The sequence below is a fragment of the Neovison vison genome, chromosome 4 (genome assembly GCF_020171115.1).
Source record: "Neovison vison isolate M4711 chromosome 4, ASM_NN_V1, whole genome shotgun sequence".
Lineage (NCBI taxonomy): Eukaryota > Metazoa > Chordata > Mammalia > Carnivora > Mustelidae > Neogale > Neogale vison.
The window spans coordinates 4579758-4603851 of NC_058094.1; the positions used below are offsets into that span (position 1 = coordinate 4579758).

A 24094-nucleotide genomic window follows, 5' to 3' on the forward strand; every position below is an offset into this window, starting at 1 on the left:
CCCATGGGTTCTCCAGGAGCGCTGGCCCCCCAGACTTTGCAGAATGAGGGATCATTGGTAATGGCTAATGGACAACTAAAGGGGAACCCACTTCAAATAGGGACCAACCTGACATAATCAGTAGAGAAGCAGAGGCTGAGTTAAGATCATGAAGTTCAAATGCATGCCATTAATCTTGCTTTGTCTTCTTTTTAACAACTCTAAATGACTTCTAAGTGTAAGTTTGTTCATTCTTAGAATAAATTAGGTCATTTAAATGTATATTTCCAATAAGATCATACAGAAGTATGAAACTGCATCTTTTACTTCGAAACTGACTTTTACAGCAAATTCATAAAAAGTACATTAACTGTAAAAGTACAAAAGCTTTCCCAGTTTGCTGGAGAGCTCACCTCAAGCCTCAGACCCTCAGCTCACTCCCACCTCCCCGCATGGAGGGCCTGTGCTGTGAGCATCCTTTCCCATTTCTCAGTCTTCACGCCTCATTGTGTGTCTCTGCCATGACCAGGATTTCGAACCGCCTTTCCAGGGGATGGTTCAGCTCTTGCCATTTAGGTTCAAGAAAATCTGTTAAAGCCCCCTCCCCTCCCCATCCCGGTCTTTCAAAAGCCTATTACACATCCCCAGTGCAAAAGAAGCCGTGCTCTCCTCTCCTTGGAAATTGCCCTTTGGACTCTAGGGCAGCTGTAGGAAGTGGCTCCTAGCCACTGGTTCTCATGCTAGATGATGAATCTGGAATTCAGAAACGGGCATGATCAGAGGGCAGCTTCTCCGTCTCCCACTGATCAATGTGGTCAGTTCATGCAGTTGATACTTACTGAGTTCCTTCTCTGTGCTATGCATGCCCTGGTCTGTTCATTGTTTTTGGGAATGGATGCCAGTCACCCGTCCATCTGAGTTCAGTGGCCAGTCATGCAGAAGCAACTTGAGAGCAGGAAACCCGCCTGGTCATTTATGCATTGTTTCTTTGTGTGCTTCTATGTCAGATGCCATAACCAGGGACATAGATACCAAACAGATAAAGTTCCTTTACTATTGTTACTCCAAAGCTTATTTCCTGGTGCTCAGTTGGCATCCTTCTTTCAAAGAAAACCCTTACCCTATTCCCAATGTGCTGTATGGAATTTAATTACAACATAGCTAGGTTCCAGGGTACAGGGTGCTGGGGGGTTTTGGCAAAATAATATAGAAGAATCCAATAGAAACTCCATTGTTGTGCTGGGTTTGAACTAGAGGTGGAGGTTCCCAGCAGCAGCCCAGCTAGGGAAGCATGAACCTTGAGATATGTATGCACGTATTATCAACATCCTTTATTTCTTAAACATTTACTGGCTCATTACATGGGGAAGAGGTGGAGGCAAATCTGATTGCATCTTATCCCTGGGGCATTGATCCGACATGGCAAATAAGACCTATCTTCCATAGCTGTATCAGATTTCCTTGAGGTCCATGGTACAGCCATTTCTGTAGCCCTAAAACTTGGCCAGCACTTGCTATGACATAGGCACTTGGTAAGTGTATGTAAAAAACCTAAAAGCTGCTGGAAAGGTATCATTAGTAAGGTATGCAAGATCTTGCTTATTTGTCCCCCCCATACTTGGTCCATATCTGCAGTGCTTGCGGTCTTGGGCAGGCCAGTAGACACACCACTATTATGAGTGTCTGTGATAACAGAGAACACTTTGGGGAAAGCCCTTAGTGAGTGTCAGTGCTGGCTAGCTCTTTCTATGTAGGACCTTACTGAGTCCTCTCAACAATTCAAGTGAAATAGGCCCTCTCTTTCTCTCCAGTGCAGAGGAGTAAAATAAAGTGGAGAAGCAGGATATGGACCCAGGATCTGGCTCAGGGAGGGTGCACCCCAACCGACACCCTCTGTTCTGTGCTGAGCATGCTGCAGGCAATGCCTCCTGACCCGCCTTACAGCCTGGACAATCATTTCACTTCTCCCCTTTACCAACGAGGAAACTGAAGTTAAATGCCCAAAGCTAAAAAGAAGCAGTGTATTTGTTCTTCTAAAGCCTCTCTGCCCTATCTGCCAGCCAGCCCAGCTTTTCCTTTACTCATTCATTTAAGAACAAGTGAGCCCCTGCTAGCTCCAAGGAACCGTTTTAGTTCCCAGGAAAGCAAATAATTGACCAACACTGGGATGTCAGAGGGAGGCAAAGGCTAGGAGAGCCATAAAGGCATTATTAAGAGGGGCAGGGACTTGGATTTTCGATTTGGGAGGCAGGTGATTTCTCACTGAACTGAGACGGGAAGGAGAGCAGTCTATGAGCTCCGAGCCCAGGGGGACTGGATTGCAGGCAGGAGGAGCAGCCCTGAAGAGAGCCCGCAGGGAGGGGGGGCAAGTCTGGGCTCACTCGGCTGTACTCACCTGTGTAGATCTCCTTCTTCCTGGATCTGTCTATGCATTTCCCATCCTTGAACTGACAAAACCAATTGCCTTCCCTATTGACCTGGACCATAAACCCAGTCGTTCATTTTTGCCTCTGTCCCTAAATGTTCTCTGATATTAGCTGAAAATGTCCACTCTGAAGTGAGACCCTGTCCCATTGTCCTAGGGATGACTGTGGATGCTCTGGTCCTTCGTGAAATGTGGCTGCCATGCTCCCAGCATCTTTGTGTTCCCAGAGGCCAGCCCTGCCTGCTGGGGAGGGCAGAAGCCCCCCTGGGAGTACTTAGGGTTCCAGCTGCTGGGGAGGGGCTCAGCTTGCACCTTTGTGCTCCCCGGGCTTCGTGCACAGAGAGACATTCATGATTCTGCCACTGACGTCCTGCTCTGTCATCCTCAGGGAGCAGATGGAATTGCTGGCGCCGCTGGCCCTCCAGGAGTCCAAGGGCTGCCGGTAAGTTCCTCGCTTGACCATCCTGCCTTGAGTCTGTGTTTGGGTGTCCCAGAACCCAGGTGTGTGCCAGGCCTGCCCGGGGCCTCCCTATCTCTCTGGCTCGCTCATACCCAGTATTCAGCAAGAGTCTGGCAAGGAAACCACAGGAGGGACCGCTTTCTGTTGGTGCCCCGGCATATTGCCTCAAAAATACAGGTTTGGATGAATGATGTGGTAATCTGTGATTCCAGGATTCCATTAACAACCAGCTTGCCCAGGCCCCGGCCAGGGTGGTTCTCTCCCGAGAGGGGAGTGGAGAGGCTGCAGCTGACCCACGCCGAGGCTACAGCGAGAATCAGGAGGCACATCGGGCAGGAGGACCCCCTGTTAGTCAACCGTTCCAAAGAGGGGAGAGAAGTAAGAAAGGGGTCACACTCCAAGCTGGCTGGTGAGCAGGTCAGCCCTGCCCAGGGATGTCTGGACTCCAGTGCCAAGAGCATTTGAGGAAGCAGTTAGGACAGCTTCCCCCTCCTGGGACGAGGAGGACAAAGCCCAGTGGGACTGGGTCTCTGGTCCAAAACCACACAGGAAGTCAGTTCCAGGTCCAGAGTGAAGTCAGTTGGGAAGCTCCCAGCTCCGTGTTCTTCCCTTGGTTCCACACTGACCCTCGGTGTGGGGTAGTTGGGGTGGACCCCAGGGGTGTTGAGGTTGAAAGTTCCCAGCCAGGTGGATGGTTTTTTCCTTCCTCATCTGGCCAGTCCTGTCCAAGCAGCCCACCTGCTGTTTACCGATTCCCGGACAGCAAAGGATCTTCCCAGTAAAAACAAATGGACTAAAAACCAACCAAACAAATAAACAAACAAACAAACAAAACAAATGAACTGTTAGCCGAAGGAGAATCAGATGCAGGACCCAGACAGGAATCCTCAGGTACTTGGGAATTAAACTGTATGGAATGAGACATTGATTCTGTCATGGGGGACCCTGAGGCGGGCGACAGCTGGGCTTGGAGCTGTCTGGGGTCCCATTACTTCACTGTATACAACAAACCAGAATATTCTCCAGATCTTCTTAGCATAAGTAACGAGTGTTGGTAATTAAAAAAAGAAATAAAGAATATGCTAACTGGAATGAGGTAAAAAAAAAAAAAAGATACATACAAACGGAAAACATTTCCGTTGTATTTTGAATTGAAACATACCAATCAGGAGCCAATCTTTTTGACACAGAATGACGACCTTCTTTGACTTTGGGTCCTCAGCACGGAATCTCTTGTCATTATCCCTATGACAGGACTATCTCCCCAGTCACTATTTGCTGCCCTTCTTAAGGGTGGTTTGAGAGTACAACAGCACCCGTGGGACGATTTCAATATAGAGTCCTGGATCCTGGATCATTAGGGTATTTTTTCTAACCTTTCATAGCTATTCTGCTACAGAGATCTGGATCATGAGTCATCCTTATAATGTATTTTGAAGTCCTCACTTAAAGATCGTTCTTTTTCTTTGTCCACCTAAATTTAATGAGGTTACCTAATGAATAATTAAACTGTGTAATTTCCATAGCAAGCTACGACTTCCACAATGCAAACAGGTTTAAAAACAAGCATCTGGACCCCTTGTGCATCCTCCAGTAGAAGCAAAAAATCCCTAAACTGTAAATATGTCTGTGTCAGGGACCATGTGGTCTCTGTTGGAAAAACTCAGCCCTGCTGTGGTAAGGTGAAGTCAGCCACAGACAACAGGTCAACAAAAGGCTTCTGATAAAACTTTATTTGCAAAAACAGCAGAGGGCCGCCGTTTGCTGACCAATGGTGGCTCCATCCCTGGGGTCTTTGGAACAGTAGACATTCAGGCAGGAATCCAGGGAGCTCTATTATCAATATCCAAAGATCCCTAATGATGACTGAGTATTTGTCCCATGTGGACCCCAAAATATCTCCTTGGTTGCATGTTTGTAGGTTCTGTGAGATGGGAGGTGGTGGATGGTTTTGCTTTCCTGTTGTTATTTCGTGTGGGTCTGAGTGGCGCTGTGTCCAGGCAACTCAGATATCATGGGTTGTCACGTTACAGAGGCACAGGGCATACCAAATTGTTGTCAGGGCAAACGCGGGGCCTGAGCATCCCAGTTTCTAAAGTTAAAGGAAACCCTTCAACATGACTGCATCAAGTGCTACTCCTTTTGAGAAAACATTTTAACAAAGGAGTAGTCAACCTCCAATGTGGTCTAATCCTCATCTGTTCCCAGGGTGATGAGAAAATTTCTCATCTCTTCAGGACGTGTGACTATTATCTTCCATTTTCTTCAGGGTGGAAATAAAACTCAGTTGTGGAGTTTTTACTGAGTTTAAGTAACACTTCATAAAGGAAGTGTGCTTTGGGTCTCCCAATTGGACACTTTTGATGGGATGATATATAAGATCTGCATAAAGGTGAATTAAATGTCAAAGTAATTTTGCTTTTTTTGCAAGAAGCTAACATCACAACCCTTATGAATATGTCACTTGGTGTGGCCTGTAGATGAGAATGTAAAACCTGATGCCAGCATTTTATCGCAGAAGGAACAGTGATGGGAGAGATCGTGAAGTTGTCAGGGCCTCTGATGATGGTGGTAGAGACACAGATGACGTCAGAATGTTCATGCAGATAGAAGTGATGGCACTGATGACGTCATCTGATTTAGTAGCCTTGGTTGGCAGTGATGTGCATCTTTGATGAATAAAATGGAGAAAGAAGTATGAGTTAGTGCAATTGGGCAAACAGTCTTTGAAAACACAAGCTCTGTATCCCGGGGGAAAGATACACTAAAAGCGACCTACCAGTGGTAAAAAGTTTGGGATCCTCCAGACAAGAGGACGGTAATAATAGACCATCTGTTCAGGTACTGGTCACCTTTTCACTTGCTTTGGGTCCTGTGTGCACAACAGCCCCAGATGCTCTGGTCTTGAGCCACATGATGAGGACCCGAATTTCGGGCAGTGTAGGGACAGAGTGTAGAGCTGGACCCAAGTCTTGTGGATCCCCAAACCCGAATATCTTCTCCCCCCAGACTTTTCCTACTTTAATTCCCCCCGAGTCTATGTCATACAGCCAAAATGAGCCCCTCTCTGCCCACCCACCCATGTGACTGTGCTCTGCCTGGGGCACCTCCCTGCAGGAGGTAGGAAGGGAGACAGGCCTGGAAAGCCAAGAGGCAGAAGCACCCATTGCTTCCGACCAAAGACCCCTTCCAGCCCATGAAGGCAATTCTGCATGAAATCACATACTTCCAGAAAAGCCGATCTGAGATTTAATGGTGTTTTTCTGTCTTGGATCTTTTAGGGGAAGGAAGGTCCTCCTGGCCCCCAAGGCCCATCTGGATTACCTGGAATCCCAGTAAGTAGCATTACAAAACAAACAAACAAACAAACAAACAAAAAATGCCTGTTTCCCCACTACAAAAATGGGCAAACAAAAATAGATTTGCCCACTGTTAGAACAATGCATGGTTCTTAGGGGAATTTCCAGTGCTCCAGAAAAGGATGATAATCCCTAACCAAAGCCAGGTATGGTTTTGGTTGAGGTCAATGTAAACCTCATTGTCCCACGCAACAGGCGTTGCTGACTTGTGTAGATAGCGTTTCCCTCTGTCCACACACGCACGTACGTGTAGGTGCAGAGTTGAGTCAGCCCACGCACACATGTGCCCAACTCTGACGATTCTCTCTGATGGTAGAAACCGTTCCTGCTCCTCACACTGGTGTTAAATGTTCGTGAGCTTATCAAATTTTATGTACACTCTACCCCACAAATACACCATAATATATGTGATCACTCCTCTGTTGCCACAGAAATCACATGGTTATTGGAAAAAGACTGTAATAAGCGAGTTTGCATGCCTAGTGCTTTCCCGTTTTCTGTATGATGGTCCACAAAGGTGGGGTATACCTGTCGGGTACAATATTGTCTGAGGTTCTTGATACATAACCACCAAATTTCTTTCTATAAATACTGTTCTGGACTTTTATATCCAAAATATCTCTCAGTGGGGTGGGGCTCTTCAGGGTGTGACTAATAAGACGGGTGCAGAGAAGCCATGTGCTACCTTCTCCATGGAGTATGAATCCCTGTGGGGCTTGTGGTCTGGGCTGGACCGACGGCAGGGGCCTCTACTGGCCACAGCTCCCCACCCCTGCCCTGAATACCGATGTGTTTTATCGCAGACACGCTGGCTTCCTTTTGGTTCCTAAAATGCTCTGCATCCTCTCCTCTCCTCTCCCTACCACAGGACCTTTGCACATGCCTTTCGGTCTATCCAGAATGCCCCTTCTTCGTCACGTCTTCCACCAGTGGACGCCTTTGATTCTTCCCACTCATCCCAGGCATTAGCCCTAGGAAGTTTTCACTGCCCCCTCCCCCGCCCCCAGGCTAGGGCGGGCTCTCCTAGTTTCTTTTTCTTTTTCCTGAGTACCTATCTCAGCTGTTGTCACATCTTTATTTGTGTAATGGTTTGACCAGTGACCACCTCCTCCATTATTCATTGATTGGTTTGCTCATTCAGCAAACTCTGTTTAGGAGCCTACTGTTGGCTGGACCTGGGGACATTACGGTGGAGTGCCTGCTCACCAGGGCGGGGCTCTAGGTCTTGGGTTCTGGAAGACCAGGTTTTTGCTTCCCACACATAATGAACACCCAGAAAATACTAATTACAGAAACAGATGGTTGAACGAACTGCTGTGGGAGAGCCCTTCCTCCTAGAGTATCTGACAAGGTCCCCCACCCAGCGAGGAGGCATTCCAGGGGCACCATCGGTAGTGCTCCCTACAGCCGTGTGACCCTGAGGTTGAGTAACCTGTGCAGGGTGCTCAGACCTGAAAACACAGGCTGGGATGTGAAGTCCCTTTGGTCTAAACTGCAGCCCAGTAGCCTAGCCTATTCTGGCAGCTGGGAAGAATGGACTGATTTAATTCTAGTGGTGGTAAAGCTGGGGAGAAAAAATCCGGGTTTGGCTTTTGTGCTGACCCCTTATAACTGAAGTCCTCGTGTGCAGGAGAAGAGAGACCTGACCTTGGCTGTGGCTGTGCGTACCATGTCGACCCCATCCTGGGGCTCAGACCTGAGCCAAGCCTGGGTGTATGCCTCCCTGGTGCCCATGAATGGACCCTGCTTTCCTGTCTCTCACCCCATCCCCACTCCAGCTGCCCTGAACTGCTTTGCTCCTTCTGCAGCATTTGTCTCAGAAACACTCCCTCCCCCTCTGCCTGGACAATAAGACTCATCAGAGCTTTCCTGTGCGTGGTGTTCACTGCCCCACAAGTCTCATGCAGAGAGCTCTCTGCACATTAATGCATCCATCCCATGCCTCGGGCCCCCTCAGTCACTCATCCCAAGGTCCGGCTGGATGTTATGTTCTCCAGGAGGCACCCTGAGCCTCCCCAGCGGCTTAGGTAGAACTCTGTGTTGTGTATCAGGATCCCTCAGCCCCTGTGCCGTCACAGCCCTGAGGGCATGCAACCCCACTCACCTGGTCATTTCTGTCCACCTGTGCCACCCCCCCACCAGCACAGCACCAAGTACTGACCCAGGCCAGCGTTCAAGGTACCAGACGGACCCAGCCCTCATGCCCGCTGGTGTGCAGCCTGGGGGTCTCATGGAGAAGCCAAAGAGAAAAGGAAGGAACTACGGACACAAAATGTGATGTGCTTGTGACACAGGAGGACCCAGGGGGCCACAGAACCCAGGGGTGGATACTTAAGCCAGATCCGGAGGGATAGTTGGGGAGCTGACACTCAAGGGGAGTGTTCAAGGTCAAGTAGTCTAGGCGAAGAAGGATGAGAAGGGGCAGGAAGAAGGCATTTCAGTAAAAGGAGCAACTTATAAACGACACAGACGTATTTCCGTACAGGAACTGGTTAGAGGAAATGCTGAATAAGAAGTGGCTTCCAGGGCTGGTAAGGGCTGGGAGAGGCGCAGTGTAACCTGTCGCTGGCCCTCACTGGGCGCCCACATGAGTCTCCCCAAGTAGAACCACACACCGTCTCTTTTCTTAAGCATCAGCTATGCACCATGCTCTGTACCAGAAGACCCTCTGTATTCCTCTGCTGCAGGACGTGGGAGCGTCCCTACAGTTCACCGAAGGTGCAGACACAGGCCCTGAGATGCTGAAGGCGTCCGCAGCCTGTCGGCTCGGGGCAGCCCTACCCTCCCGCAGAGCCGCGTTTCCTTCTCACGGGATTCGACCGGCCACTCTCCGCCCACCTTTGCGCTTCCCCCAGTGGCCCTTGTGCCGCTCCCGGGGACCGCGTGTCTGCGCCAGGAGTCCTGGGGTCTCCTGCTGGCCTCCAGCCAGAGTCTGCGGGTCGGCCCCTTGTCTCCTCTCATGGCATCAACTCCGGCTTCCATGCACGGGCCGCTGTTGCATGCGCAGGAAGTGGTTTCGGGAACTGGACTCTTAACTGAAAAGGGGATCAGTGCAGGGGCACCTGGGGGAGCTCCGGCGGTTGAGCGTCTGACTCAAGGTTTTGGCTCGGGTCATGATCTCAGGGTCGTGGGGTTAGGCCCTGCGATGGGCTCTGCGCTGGGTGTGGATCCCGCTTGGAATTCTGTCTCTCCCTCTGCCCCTCCCCCACTCTCTCTGCTTCTCTGGGAAAAAAGAATGCAGAAGAGGATCAGTGTAGCCTGACCCCCCCAGCAGCCCTGCAGGTGTAGCTGGTCAGGGCGGCTACGGCAGGAGCAGCGCTCGTGAGGGGTTCCGGGAGCCACCGAGCATCGGCCAGCAGTCAACTTCGATGGCTGTCCCCAGCGGCTTTCCAGCAGTGCCAAAACCCTGACGCCGAAGGCACTGATGAGGAACCACGCTCGGCTTTACAAGCGCCTGCAGCAGCGGGAGCACCCCCGCGGCTGGCGCCGTTTACCACTGCCTGGTTTGCTCTGCAGGGAGAAGCTTCCGTTCTGGACTGCCCGGGCGACTCAGCGGGGCAGGACTGGTGTCGCTTTTTAGGAAGAGGGCACTACTGGGGAGCCAAGAATACTTTCTTTTCCCAGACCCCACCCAGGGCAGGTGGCCCAGGATCGCAATCCAAGTCTGTGTGCCATCATAGCCCTTGCACAGCATTATTCTCCCATTTGCAAAGACTCCTGAAGAATACTGGTCTCTTAGATTAACGGGAGGCTTGTGAGACCTCCCTTGGAGCAGGAGGTTGGTTACAGGGAGGGGAAATCTCAGCTAGATTTCAGGGAAAGAAAGGCCAAGCGTCCGCGGCCATTCTGTTACCCACGCAGAACCCTCGCTGTCATTCTCTGAGCCCCCATGTGTTCCCGGGTCTGTGCCCCGTGCTCTCCTGCATGGAGCCCCCCTCACCATCGGAAGCTGCGTCCTTACCCCTCAGCGCTGCGTCCAGTCCAGGAGGCCCAGCCATGAGGCGCTATTGCCCTAAGTCTGACTTCAGGAAGTGTCCAGTCCAGGGCTGCTTTAGATCAACGGCTCTAATAACGATGCCGTTGCAATTCAGTGCTTTTCCACTCTGTGCCAGGCACTGTGGATCTGAGATCAGAGCTGACCTGCGGGGTTGGGAAGGAACCGTGCAGTCAAGCCGGTCCGTCTGTGGACACACCCCGGAGCCCTTAAGTGTGGCTGTGACTGTGCAACGAGGCACGCGCTTCCAGCAGAACCCCCTTCCTCCCAGCACGTTCGGCTGGAGATGACCTTTAATTTGATTCTCTTGCAGGGAGAAGAAGGCAAAGAGGGCAGAAATGGAAAACCAGGTCCCCCTGGAGAGCCGGTAAGGGACTCTAAATTTCCTGCTGTGTATGGGCGCACCTAGTAACCTCTCAGCAGCAACTGTCCTGTGTCAACGAGCTGCCGGGATGCGGGCATAGTAAGAGTTACTTCACTCATTTGTCCTGACAGCCCTGCAGTGTGAACACTGCTGTCCCCATTATACAGCCAAGAAAACCGAGGCTCAGGGAAGTGAAGTGACGGGCCCAAAGTCACAGGACGGTGACAGAATCAGAACCTGATGCCAGGGCTTCTACCTGTCCTCTGCGTTTTCTCTTCCTGCCCTGTGCAACTTCTATTCCGTTCACATGGGAGGGGAGCTGGGGCAGGCGAGCCCCTGCTGGTGTGGGAACCTGGTGCCCGAAAGCCCGTTATCCCCACAGAAAGCCTGGGCATCTCCCCCACCTCCAGGTATGGGAGTTTGCCCTTTCTTCAATTCTGGCCCAGAGCCCGAGGGATTGTTTTGTTTTGTCTTTTACCTTTTTCCTTATTCTTGAATGTCCCCTGTGTGGGGCACCCAGGGAGGCAGACCGCGTGCACGCGAGCGTGTCTCTGCCTCGGTGGCGGTCGGCTGGAAGAGTGAGAGCTTTCTGCACATGCGGCTCTGTGGCCTCATCGTGGCCCTGCCGCAGCTGGTCTCTGCTCTCTCTCCTGTGGGTCTTCACGGCCGGTGGTGACACACGTCTGTCTCCCCAGGTCCCTTCCACAGCCTCAGGCTCGAGGGGAAGCTGGAAGGTTGGTGTGTAGGGGTCGAGGCCTGGCTCCCCACAGGCCCCCCAGTAGGAGACCGGTTAGCGATGGGCACAGCCGTTTGCATTCTAAGCAGCCCCGGGGGAGGAGGAGGACGTCCTCCAGGCACTGCCATGAACCTCCTTGGAGATGTATCGATAAGTAAAAGAGCAAAGGCACAGAGCGTCTGCTCAGCCGGCCCTATTTCATGCAAAAGCCTTCGTGTATTTTTCTAGTGTTTGCATGACGACGGCGGGGGCTCTAACTGTCGTCACCACCGGCGGGAGGGTGATTCTGGGCAGAAGGGCCGCAGGGACGCAAAGGCAAATTTGGGCTCCGTAGTGAGTCGTTGTACCGTGGAGCCACTGGTAGGCGTTGCTTGCTGATATCGCGGAGTTTAAAATGAACGGAACTGTTTTATGCGAAAACGACAGCCACAGCCAGAGGACCCTGGCTCCAGATGCTGGCTCCGCTCCAGACCGGCTCGGGGCCCCGGGGTGAGTCAGGCAGAGTTTCCCAGATGCTTTCTCGATAGAACGAGAGTCACAGTAGCCACCTGGCAGAGTTGCCGGAGAATCCAATGAGGTGAGAAACGGTAGAAGGCATCGGGCTCGCCTCGCCGTTAAGTTTTTCAGTGAATCCCTTTCTGACGGCACCCCCGGCCGTGACTCCCGGAGAGGTCAGAGCTGCAGCGCCCTTAGGACCACGAGGTGGGACAACATAACAGGTTCCGCCGCGAGGTTTATGTCCCATGTAATTTGTCGGGTCATCGCCTGTTGCGACTCGTTCTGAGTCTTATGCAACTTGCCAGAAGCACCGTCTTAAACATTTCTCACCGCCAGATGCCAGAACGGGGAGATGCTGCTGAGAGCGAAGGAAACTGCTTGTGGCAGCGAGCAAAGTCTGAAGCACCTGCCAAGCCGCTGGAGGCTGAGTCCCAGCGGGACGGCCCGTGGCGGGCACGTGGCAGTTGGAGGGACGTGGATGTGGGCGGGGAGAGAGGACGGATGTTTCCGCCGGGTCCCCGCCTCGGGCTGGGGTACTGATGCTTGCTTCCACTTTCCACTGTTATCCCCGGAAAATCCCCATGAGGCCTGGTGTCATTATTGCCCCAGATGAGGAAATGCACAGAGAGGTTAAGTAGCTGGCCAAGGTCACTCAGCGGGTAAATGAAGCTGCCAGGTCAGGCCCCAGAGGCTGACCCCAGAGGTCAGTACCGCAGAACTAGAAGTCAGCTTCTCTGCGGGCGTGTTATTCTGAGAGCTGACATTTATGGTACGGGAGGACTGGGGCCCGTGGTCTTCATTCGGTCTGTTTATGGACCACCTCCTCCAGGCAGACCTCGGGCATAGAGCAGAAAGAGACCAGGTCTGTTCTTGGCATGCAAGGGGACATCAGTCCCTGAAGAGGCAGAGCTGGTGCTGCTGGAAGAGGTGGCTCAGCAGTTCCCACCTAGGGACGTTCCAGAGCACCCATTCTGGAATCGCCGCCTGTGGCCAGTGTGAAGTCTTCTTGTCCAGACTGCTTGGGAAGTTGGCGTAGGGATGAGTGGCATCGGATCCCAAGGTAGCAGGATTTGTTGCAAGTGAGGGCTTTGGGAAGCAGCCCCAGGAAGCACCAGGGGTAGGAGGAAATGAGACAGAAAGAAAGAAAGCCATGGACCTCCGGCAAGTGAGTGAGCAACTCGGGCAGGCAGATGGGCCACAGTCATTGGAAACCCTCTTAGAAATTGTGAGGAGCGTACTTGCCATCCTGCTCCTACCCCGGCTGGGCTCTTTATCTGTCCAGAGACTTGAAGCCCTTTGGACATTGGGGATTGCTCCGGGAGGCAGTAACTCGCACATTAACTTGCATACCTCAGTGTCCCGTACCCCGAAAGCTGATCTATGCCCAGCCATCAGCCTGGGCGGGAACTGTTTAGCGCTGACAGGTGTCCTCCTCAGTGAGCCAAGGGGACCTGCCTGGGAAGAAGCATTCGCTACCAGTAGTAGGTAGCTTGTCTTCATGTTGGCGTAGCCCTTCCAGTTCCCACGTCTCAGGGACGTGGATGGCCAGGCAGAGTGGTAGACAGGTAGGTAGGCAGATGATGGGTGGAGGACTGGATGTGGATAGGTAGATCTGTAGACACACGGGCAATTTTTTGAGTTGCCTGTCGTGTAATCTTTTTTAGGAGGCGTTTGAATCATGATTATGGTGTAGGATGATGTACGGAGACTTTGAAGCCAAAATACCTGCATTAGAACCCCAGCAGTGTGACCTTGAGCAGATCACTTAACCTCTCTGTGCCTCAGTGTTTTGCCTGGCGGATAACAACGATGCCTCCCTCAATGGGTTGTAGTAAGGACTCACCGACTTACTGCGCGAGACACTCGTTTTGTGTCTGGAATGGGGAAATCCCTCAAGAGTTACGCACATTACCGTTTTCCTGCTGGTGACTTGGACCAACGATGGCCATGTCAGCTGACTGTGGAAGGTGGGGGAGGCCAGCTAGGTGGTGCACGCCCAGTCACCAGCGAGTAACCGGCGAGGGCGACTGTGCTGATTGCCATGAGAACAGACCCAGGGAAGGGAAGGGACACCCAAGATCACACAGGGGTCAAGTGCCACCCCATCTTCCGTCAGTCAGACAGGCCTGGTCACCCCTCCCTGCCTATCCACACCCCCACACTGACCGCATCGCCTGGACCAGCACTCAGTCTCGCACTGGCTCATGGCTGAATCCGTCCAGGGCAGCACCAGGACGCTGGTGGTGAGGACTTTGAATATCCCCAGGGTCCCCATAACTTCGCAGAGTTAGGAGAGGCTGGGCTGGAGGCAGGAGGGAGACGGCAGGCTTCCCTGTCCACGGCAGCTGCTGGGTGAGAAAGGCATCCTTCGGGCTGGTGAACGAAGCTGGGATTCAGGCCGGCTGTGCCGTTCATTGACTCAGCGAGGCCCTACCTTCTTCGAGCCTCAGTGGCCCCTGGCGTCCCATGCAGTCCCCGATGGCTGCCCTGAGGCTCTTCTGTGAATGGGTACAGAGTTGTTCTTAACTAGGATGTCTGCATAATTCTGCGTCCAGACCAGAACGCTTCTGAGAACCATCAGGAGCCACCAGGAGCCCTGGGTGCAGAGTCCACACCTGTGTGACCAGCAGAGTCCAAGGAGCACAATAGCTGGGTCCACGGCGGTGACTGGCATGTCCCACGGTGGAGCAGGGCGCCCGCGGAGGGGTCGGCCGGGGTCAGAGACTGGCTGGCGGAAGTGCTAAGGCCGTGCGTGACGCCCACGTGGGGAGCGGAAAGATCCTTATGATGGTCTCACCAAACTCCTCTTTACTCTCAGGGCAAAACGGGAGAGCCGGGTCTGCCAGGACTGGAGGGAGCCCGAGGCCCACCTGTAAGTGCCAGCGTGTGCGTGTGTCTCTGTGTGTCTCTGTGCGTGTGTGTATGTCTGTGCGTGTGCGTGTGTGTGTCTGTGTGTGTGTGCTCAGGCACGTTGTCCGTGTAGAATGAAGCCGTGAGCCCCGCGGCTCATGCACTGCGCGCACCCAACCCCGGATTTCCAGAAGCCTCTCTCTTCCAAGGCATCAGTGCTCCTACGGAGTAATAAGTTCAGTTCTTCCAAGAGCATGGCCGTAAAACGTATTTCCAAAATTACAGCTGTTGTTGCCACGTTGTTATTCTAAGTTTTCTTTGTTCTTAACCTATTTGGTATGATTTTGATGGGCTTTTTCTGGATGATAGGACCTAAAAATGAATCATAGTTCTGAACACTTTCCATGGCTAAATGTGTCCCCCCCCATTGTAAAAGTAACCCATTCTCATTGTATACCAGTGACAAGTGGTAATAATACAAAAAGAATAAGAAAGATAATGTTACTGAGAATAAAATAGAGTTACTTGTAACTCTGAACACGGAGGTAAAGCTCTGTGAACATTTCCATGTATTCTTTCTAGATCTTAGGAATGTGTGTATGAAGTCTGTATGAATTCTCTTTCCTATGTATGGATTCTGACATTTCTGTTTATATGTCAGTCTGTTTCCTGCCCCCAGGCTCGTCATGTACATGTAAACATACGTAGATGATTGTTCTGTATCTTCTGTATTTGGGGGTTGGTTTTTGTTTTGTTTTGTTTTTTAATAAATGCTTACTTTTTCATAATTGAAAAATTATTTACATAATTCCATAAATTTGTTTTTAGAAAAAATAGATTCTTTGTTATGACAATCTTAAAACCCACTTATCTGGCAAGAAGTAGGAGATCAAAGTGACCCTTCTATTTCCTTAATGTATTTTTCTGTGAAAATCATTAACTCACCAGGCTAGCCTTCGGTAAGAAGGAACTGAAACCCAGAAATCAATTTCCTGTTTCCTCAATCTCCTTGCCTTTCACTGGGTTGTACTCGGAGAGCCAATCTAAGAATGGAGGATACTACTTCCTGTGGTGGAATGCAAATACAGAATTAGTGATTATTTTTGTTGGGCTTTTATTTATTTATTTATTTTTTAACATTGGTTTCTGGCTTTTTGGAGGAGAGGGTCTTCCTTCTACCCAGGGGGATCCATTTTCTGGGCGCCATGCTGAGAAAAGACCCAGTTCTCAGTTGAGACTTGCAGGGAATCCTACCTCATGGCAGGGGCAGAGGTTAGACACCCATGGAGGTGAAGAAAGACCCACGTCTTCTGGCCGGCAGGGCATAAGTCAGAGAGCCAAGCTTTGAAGAGCCACACAGACTTTGAGATAGATAAATGTGGGTTCAGCTTTCGCTTGGTCACTTACTAACTTTCATCAGGGAACCACTCTGAACCTCTGTTTCTTCTTCTATGAAGTAGGGATCGGAATATGTCTCCCTTCTGTTGGGCAGTCGTATGTGTTAGGGGAGACGATGGAGCGTGCAGTTCTCAGAAGTGCTTGGCTTGCTTGGCTTCTGGCAGAAGCCCAGACGGAGTGAGCAGAACAGTGGAGAAAGGGAGGGCCTCAGGTCTGGGCAGACCTGCTGGATCTGAGTCGGATTACTTTGCGGCTCTGGGCCTCTGAGCAGATGTTTTTCTCTCTCGAACCTCAGCTTTCTGCTGTGTGAAATGGGGATTATTACACCATCAGCTTGGTCCGGCTGTTAGAAACGATTGCATCAGCTCTGCTAACAGCTTCCACTCGGCTCCCAGGGCTGGGGGCTTAGGTAGTTGGCCTCCAGTCTGCTGTTCTGTGCAGGGAGGCCCAGCACCGTGGCCCAGGACAAGGGTGTTGGGTGGCATCGGCCACAGCCCCAGGAAGGAGGAAGGCACCCCGAGACCCGCCCTCGGAGTGAAGGCAGTGTTGTTATCTGCAAAGGAAGCATCTGCCCCAGGGGCTGGGCTGAGGGGGTGCAGGCCGATGGTGTGAGGTCAGGAAGATGGAGATCAGGAGACACATAGGGTGACCCCTCAACTCTCTGGAGCATTTGTGGGACCAGCCCTGCCACTCTGCTCCTGGCGCCCCGATTATCCCGTCATCCAGCATCCAGGGCCTGGCCTAGCCTGGCTCTAGAACGGGAGGCGTTCGGTGAGCCGCAGTGAGAAGGGGCAGGGATCGGCTGGACCGTCACACCACGTGCCTACCCCTTCCCGCCTCATCAGTCTGCTTTTTGGTGGAATAACTTCTCTTTCTTCTAGGGCTTCAAGGGACACACCGGCGACTCTGGCGCACCTGGTCCCCGGGTAAGTGGGCGTCCGGCCGTGGAGGTCCACCCAGGCGGACTGAGCTGGTCCTTCTAGACGGAGGGCTCCTGGCCCTGCAGGCCGCCGTAGCACCTCGTCCCCTGACACAAGATAGCAGAGCAGGCATCGTGGGAAGCATCATCCCCAGTTGTGGTCTGGTTTTTCTAAATGCTCTTTCTGGAGGCCAGACATTGAGGTGTGACCTACTGGACCCAATCAGCTTGGAGTGGGGGTGCCCCTTTCTGGCTGCCTTGTGCACATGCTGTGGAACAGGCCCAGGGCTATTGTGGAGGGAGCTTTGGTGCATCCCAGGTGGGGAGACCCAGGAGCCCACACTCTTACCCTTTGGCCTCTTCCCTGACCTTTAGATGCCCCAAATGGAAGGAACCTTGGGGGGCCACCGGTTTGACCCCTTGCTGTGCTCTGTGTAGTGATGGGAAAGCGAAGATGTCTGATGGGTCAGCAGGCGAGGAGGCAGAACTCCAAGCCCATTCGCCTGCCCCTGCGGCTGGTGTTCACTGGGCAGCTCGGAGAGGCACATTAGGGCCCCGCAGACGGCTGCTCCGGCCCGGATTCCGTGGGGCTCTTCCTGGTGGGCCGTGCTCCCGGCTCCTTCCCTGCCAGGTGTGCAGAGACCCGGCAGGTGGCATTCTGTTTCTCGTCCCTCACAGCGGGTGTTCTGTTTCTGCTTCTCCCTTTCAGGGAGAGCCTGGTGCCATGGGGCCCCCTGGCCGGGAAGGGTCACCAGGAAAAGATGTAAGTGTGGGGCTCCTGTGGGGTCGGCTGGGCCCGTGGAGGGGGCGGGGAGAAAGAGGAAATTGTGCATTACTTAGGGGCCAGGAGAAGCTCCCAGGGCGGCTAGGGGGGTGGCCTGAAGAGGCACCAGAAGCAGAGTCTGAGCATTGGTCTGTGTTGTCCCACCTGCTGGCCCCTGGGGGCCTCCCTGGAATCTGGAGGGGCCTGGGATCTGGGTATCCAGCCTTGCGGTCAGTGCCCGTGGCACAAACAGCAGCTAAGAAGGCCTTTGCTGACTTCATCGCGAGTAGCTTTTGGTGTCGGAGGCGGCCTGTCGGGTCTGGCCTCACGGAGGTGGTCTGTCGGGTCTGGCCTCACGGGAGCTGGAGCCGCGGCATCTCTCCCGGGTTGTTTCCCGAGCTCCACCTGCTGCAGCCCCGCGAGCCCATCACAGCCACCATAACCGCGAGCCCCGTGGCCCCTGGCACTGCTCACCTGCTCCCCCTGACTTTTGACGCAGGGATCAGGCACTATGTCTCTTACTAGAGTTGGACAGACAGAAACACCGAGACCCAGAGGGGTCCAGGGACTTACGGGCTGTTGGAGGTGGAAGGAGGTGGCCTAGGGCTGCATCTGTCAGCTCCGCAGGGCCTGGGGGAGCAGACGTCATACGTGACATCCTCCAGGGCCCGTCTGACACGTGTGTACAACACTTGCCATCTTGGGGTGGATGTTCAATCGGGACCATGAGCACAGGGTCCAGGGATCCCAGTATCTCCTTCACGACCTGCCTTTGAACCTTGGTGGAGGGCGTGGTGCCCGTGGCTATTGATGCCCACGGAATTCTCAGACGGCCTGTTACCATGAGACGGAAGAGCTGGAAGGGTCTAGAGGAAACACCTCCCAGGTCCATGCCTTTCCTCAGTAGTAGGGTCCGCTTGAGAAAAAATGTCACACCCCATGTGCAGCTAAAAACAGAGCTGTTGCGTTGACCCAGGTGGAGCCTGTCCCCAGCCCCAACCCCAAGGACACCCCGATCTCTCCAGGCCCAAGAGCAGCTTGAAAACCCATCCCCTCTCAATTCAGCTTACAGCAGGGTGTATGGAAGGAGCTCCGCAGGCGGGAGTGTGGCTTAGCTCAGGTCCCCCCGCGGGTCAGGGAGCAGCTGGGACAGGAGCCCGGGATGCCAGATTGGGGGACAAAGGCTTTTTCCCCTCCTTCCCTGCTCTAGGTAGGGCTCTCTTCATTTGCAAAGCTCCATTCCTAGAGTGGTTGAGTGTTGGGGGTTTTCATTCATAGCACGGGAGAGACTTACATACCGTGAGGCCAATCGGAAAATAAGGTGGGTCTGAGTCTCCACCGCTCTATACCCTGGCAGAGGCTGGGGGCGTGGGTAGCGTTCTTCTTACTGCGGCAAACGTGGGTCGGGTCACTGTCCAGTGAGTCAGAAACAGAACTGCAAGGCGGCTTCTCTTCTCTGGCTGGCTTCCCTTAGTTCAAGATGGTGCTCCGGGAAATCACTGTGGGGTCAGGTGCAAAGTGTCGAAGCGAGTAAATAAATAAAGTGTGTTCCCGTCTTTACTCCTCTGCGGGAGATGAGTCTGCGGGAGATGGTCTGCGGAACCCCTGGAGATTATCGAGGGAGCGCTCGGACAGCTAGTCGGTTCTCTTGCGGAAGTAGATCAAGTTGGGCCACATTTGAAACGGTCTCTGTCTGTCCCCCCCAGGCAGCCACTCTGTGATAACCTGATGTCTCTCTGTTCCAGGGAGAGGCTGGACCCCCAGGGCCACAGGGTCCCCAAGGACTGAGGGGCCACCCGGTGAGTATTTCAGGCTGTTACTGCGGTGACATTGGGTTGGTTCACCAACCCCGTGTGTTGTTTACAAAGGGCAGAGTGTCAGAGCGGCTGGAAAAGAACTGTGGCCCGAGCCCCACTAGTGCCTCCCACCCACAGCCCAGCCTGTTTTCTGGGACCACCTGCCTTCAACGCAGACATGGGAAAGCAGCCGCCTGGCATGGTGGGCGCCCCGGGGGACGTCCCTGTAGGTCATTCTCATGTCTAGTGTGTGATCTGTGTATTAGCTTCCTGGGGCTGCCGTAAGAGCCACAGATTTAGTTGCTTCCACGACAAATGTATTGTCCCACACTTCTGGAGGCTGGATGTCCAGGAGTTTTCCTGGAAGCCAGAAGTCCAGGATCAAGATGTGGGCAGGGCTGGCGGCTTCTGAGGGCTGTGAGAAAGGCGCTCACTTCCACACTTCTCACTTTGCTTCTGGTGGTTTCCTGACGATCTCTGATGTTCCTTGGCTTGTGCAAACATGGCCGTGATCTCTGCCTCCCTCTTGATCTGGCATTTTTCCCTGTGGGCCTGTCTCTATGTCCAAATATCCCCCTTGTATAAGAACGCGGGTGGCGTTGGATTGGGGCTCACCCTGCTCCAGAATGACCTCATTAAACTAACTATATCTGCAGTGACTTCATTTCCAAATGAGGTCCTATGCGGAGACAGCATGGTTCTGATCCATACTGACGGTAAAAGGAACCATGCAGAATTCAAATGAGAAGAAGACTCCCTTTCCAGCCCAGCCCCTGCACTCCGGAGGGAGCCGGCGCTGATACCATCTTGTGTGTACTTCAAACTACTTCCGGCGCACTTACAAGCAAACCGATGGAATATGTGTTCATTACACAGGACTCTGTCTTGGCGGCTGTCTTGTTTTGTGTGTGTGTGTGTGTGTGTGTGAGAGAGAGAGAGAGAGAGAGAGAGAACTAAACCGGTGAGTAACTTAGACGTATACGGGCTTCCTGGGTCCAGGGTGCTCAGCTGGTAAGAGCTGTAGGCGGGATTTAAACCCAAGACTTTCTGACACCAAGTTCAGTGCTCTGCACCTGCCGTGGTTATGTTCTTTGTCTCCAGGACCCTACAGGAGGTGCCCAGGGCAGGTCTTAGGCATTGGAATGCTGCATTTTTTGGATCTCACCAGAAGGAGCCACGTTCTCCCCTGATGGGGCCACAGTGACTCACATCCCACTCCCCACCCTAACTCAGCAACCTGTAGGGGGACAGGGTGTCCAGATGCCTTCTACATCCTCAGCCCTGGGTCCCAGTGGGCTGAGGAAGGGCACGGAGGACAGCCTTCAGACTGGGATGCAGGCAGCCTTTCAGCTGGGGGGCAGGTGTCCCGTGAGGGTACTGATGTGTGCTGCGGTTTGGTTACAGGGCAATATCCATGCTCGAGGCAGGGTACTCCTGCTTTTTAGGTTCCAGCACTGCCCTGGCTTCAATATGTCCCGCTCTGCAGCAGCAGCTCACCGACCGCACCCCCCTTCTCTCTCTAGAACGTGGCATTTGTTCATCCGACAGCACGCTCGGGGTTGCGCAGCTGAGTGGTGTGCCCTGTGTTCACTCTCCCACTGCGGGATCCGCCTGCCGATCATGATGTGCAGGGACCTGGAGGCTATGCCCAGCTGAGGGTCTTCACCCATGACAGTCCTTGGGGGCCGGCCCCAAAGCTCTCTGGGTTATGCGTTCCCAGGGAGGCAGTGTCATCCCCAGGGGGCAAACATTGGTTCCTGGGATGCCCAAACCCCTTTCTTTTTATGTATCTCACACAGATATGCACGTAGACCAGAAACAGATATCCAGTAAAGCTGAGGTCTTAAGCTTCCATGTGGGATGAGGAGGGTAGGCAGGAGTGTAAGGACAGAAAGGTGGAGAAACCCAGGTCTCCAGCCCGCAGCAATGGAGTGGCGGCCACTGGGGTCCCTTCTGGCCCATCATCGAGCTTCCTCCTCCAAGCTCTGTAGTTAAGCTGCTGTCCTACTTGCTCCTGTCCTACTGTCCTACTGTGTCCTACTTGTTCGGTGGATGCAGGCCTCTTGCTGTTGCTATCCCCTGGGCCTATTGCTATTCTGGAAAGTAAGGGGAAGTTACACAACCCAGCAGTTAAATTGGTGAAATGATGGAATAGCGCCCAGCCCTCAGAAAGGGCCCACCCGGTACATGGTCGGTGGTCACCCTGGGGCTCCATGCTGAGCTCTGCTCTTGGAGGAAGGAGGGGACTTGACTCTGAACCCCCTGCAGGGTCTCCTAGCACACAGTAGCGCTCTCTAAGTCCTTGATGAATGCTAGTGTGTTCAGGGGCACAGAAAAGGGAAGGGAAAGCCATGTGTGGGGGTGAGTGAGGGGTCCAGGATGGGTGAGGGGAGGAAGCCCAGGGCCTCACATGCCGCATGCAGGAGGTGGGGAAATCCCGAGGTCTCCAGAGGTGCTTTCGTGTTTTTCTAATTTGCTCCCATCAGTTCTAAGCGACCACATAAGGACTTTGTAACTAACAGTAACGGCTTGAGTTTGCCAAATCCATCCTTGAACATATCAGAGGAGGATCTGGATTATCACTGATGACCTCTCTCTTGATCAGTTGGAGCCTTCCCAGTGCAGAGAAGGTTCCTAGCAAACTTCCACACCACCTTGAACCAGACGCTGAGTATAGGTCCCCAGCGCTAGGGACCACACAAACATTTACCTAATTCACTCATGGAGTTCTCCCTGAACCCTACGAGGCAGGCGCTACTACGGTCCCTGCCCCCAGATGAGAAATGGAGGCACAGAGAGGTCAAGTAACTTGCCCTAGATCACACAGCGGGTAAGTGGCAGGGCCAGGGTTTGGACTCACATCCAGGCAGTCTGACTCGAGTCTGCAGCTGAAGACCCACCTGGGCTGTGTGGGCCACATTGCCTTCTCAGAAAGATGGGAGCTGGTAGAAGGAGGCCCAGGACAGGAGTTCGGAGCGTAGAGCAATTGACGGGCAGGCTGTGGCTTCCATTCAGGACAAGCGGGGGTTGAGGAGTGGCCCACAGCCCAGGAGGGAGCCAGGTCTCAGCCCCAGCTGGCCTCCCGCACCCTGACAGGTGACAGGTGGCCTCTCTGAACTGCCCCACTGTGTCCTCCCCCTGTGCTGGCCAGCATGCTAACGTGTCTTGGCCCTCATCTTCCCTGCGATCCGGAGGGAGCAGGAGGAGAGAGATAATTACCATCAGGATGAGCCACAGCACATATTTTTAGAAGGACACAGATGGGTTGGTGGGTGGGCGGAGCGCGGTGCGGGGAGGGGCCACCGTACAGCGCTCCCTGGAGGGGAGAGTGGGGGGAGTTACAGAGCCACGGGCTGCTCCAGCGGAGGCCCTCCGAGGCACATGCCACGCTCTCTCTGCACCTCGGCCTCCTCATCTGTGATACAGGGACAAGGACAGCCACACTTCAAGCTTCCCGGCAGGAGGACGGGAGGTGGGTTGAATGAATCACCCGCAGTCACACACACACACTGGTTGGAAGACCTGAGCCCTGTTTAATCATGACCACCAGGAGCCATGTGCTTAACGAGACGCAGGGGAGCACCGGCTGGGCTCCATGCTTCCTGGGTTCCAGTCTCAGCCCCTTCGCTTCTGTCTCTAGCCGGGGGTAAAGACATTCCTTGACTCCGTTTCCCTACTTATAAAACAGCAGTGTTTGTATCGGTCGTTTGTGGGGAGTTTATGCGTGGGAAGCCTGGCATGGAGGGAGTCCTCAGGCAGCGTGAGCTTCTTGTTAGTGTAATGTGTCTCCATTGGTGACTGTGTGCTTTATAGATCATAGGATGTTAGCACCTTGTGGTTACAGGGTCAATGGAGCGTGGTTTCCTGGGATGTTCTCAGTTCCTTCATCCAGCTGATTGCCTCCTGTGTGTCTGGTGCTGTGTTAGATGCTGCCCCTAGAGAGAGAGGAGGGACACATAGGTTCTTTGGGCTACTCCTACCCAGGTAGAGCCAGGTGAAGCCACAGACATCTAGTGCTGGGGGCGGTGTCCCACGAAGGAGAGTGGTGGGCAGGGGTAGTGACCAACCCAGTCTGCTAATGCCAAGCTTTGAACTTCAGGCTTACTAGGAATTTGTCTGAACCTCAAAGGTATAGCTAGAGGAGTTCTTGAACTTTCTGAGTTTTACACTACCAAGGATCTTATTGGTGAAATGTGTTTATCAAAATCATGGGCATGTACAAAATACCGGAGTCAGAGAATGCTAACATTGTCGGGCCAGTGCTGCAGTCTGGAGTGAAGGGACCTTCAGGTTAGTACCTGCAGGATTCTGCATGGCTGCTTTTCTTATCTGTGTCATCATCCCCAAGTCTTCAGGATAAAGGTGCCCCTAGTGGAGGAGTAAAATGAAATCAGCACGGGGACAAGCATCCCAAGCTCAGAACAGCATTGTCTGATGTGACCACTTTTGTGTGTCTCCTTAAGACACAATGTGAAGGAGTTGAAGGATGTCCATCTGAGTTGAAGGATAAAGGATGGATGGATGGATGGATGGATGGATAGATGGATGGATGG

General features: G+C 53.1%; 1 protein-coding gene across 1 annotated transcript in view; it reads left to right on the forward strand.

The window, feature by feature from the left end:
* Nucleotides 1-24094, forward strand: part of COL22A1 (collagen type XXII alpha 1 chain) — a 219148-nt gene that overhangs the window by 179676 nt on the left and 15378 nt on the right. Inside the window, exons 48-54 of the mRNA XM_044247081.1 lie at nucleotides 2793-2846; nucleotides 6146-6199; nucleotides 10531-10584; nucleotides 14634-14687; nucleotides 16945-16989; nucleotides 17692-17745; nucleotides 19491-19544. Coding sequence (XP_044103016.1) covers nucleotides 2793-2846; nucleotides 6146-6199; nucleotides 10531-10584; nucleotides 14634-14687; nucleotides 16945-16989; nucleotides 17692-17745; nucleotides 19491-19544 — 369 coding nt within the window. The remainder of the gene's footprint in view (nucleotides 1-2792; nucleotides 2847-6145; nucleotides 6200-10530; nucleotides 10585-14633; nucleotides 14688-16944; nucleotides 16990-17691; nucleotides 17746-19490; nucleotides 19545-24094) is intronic.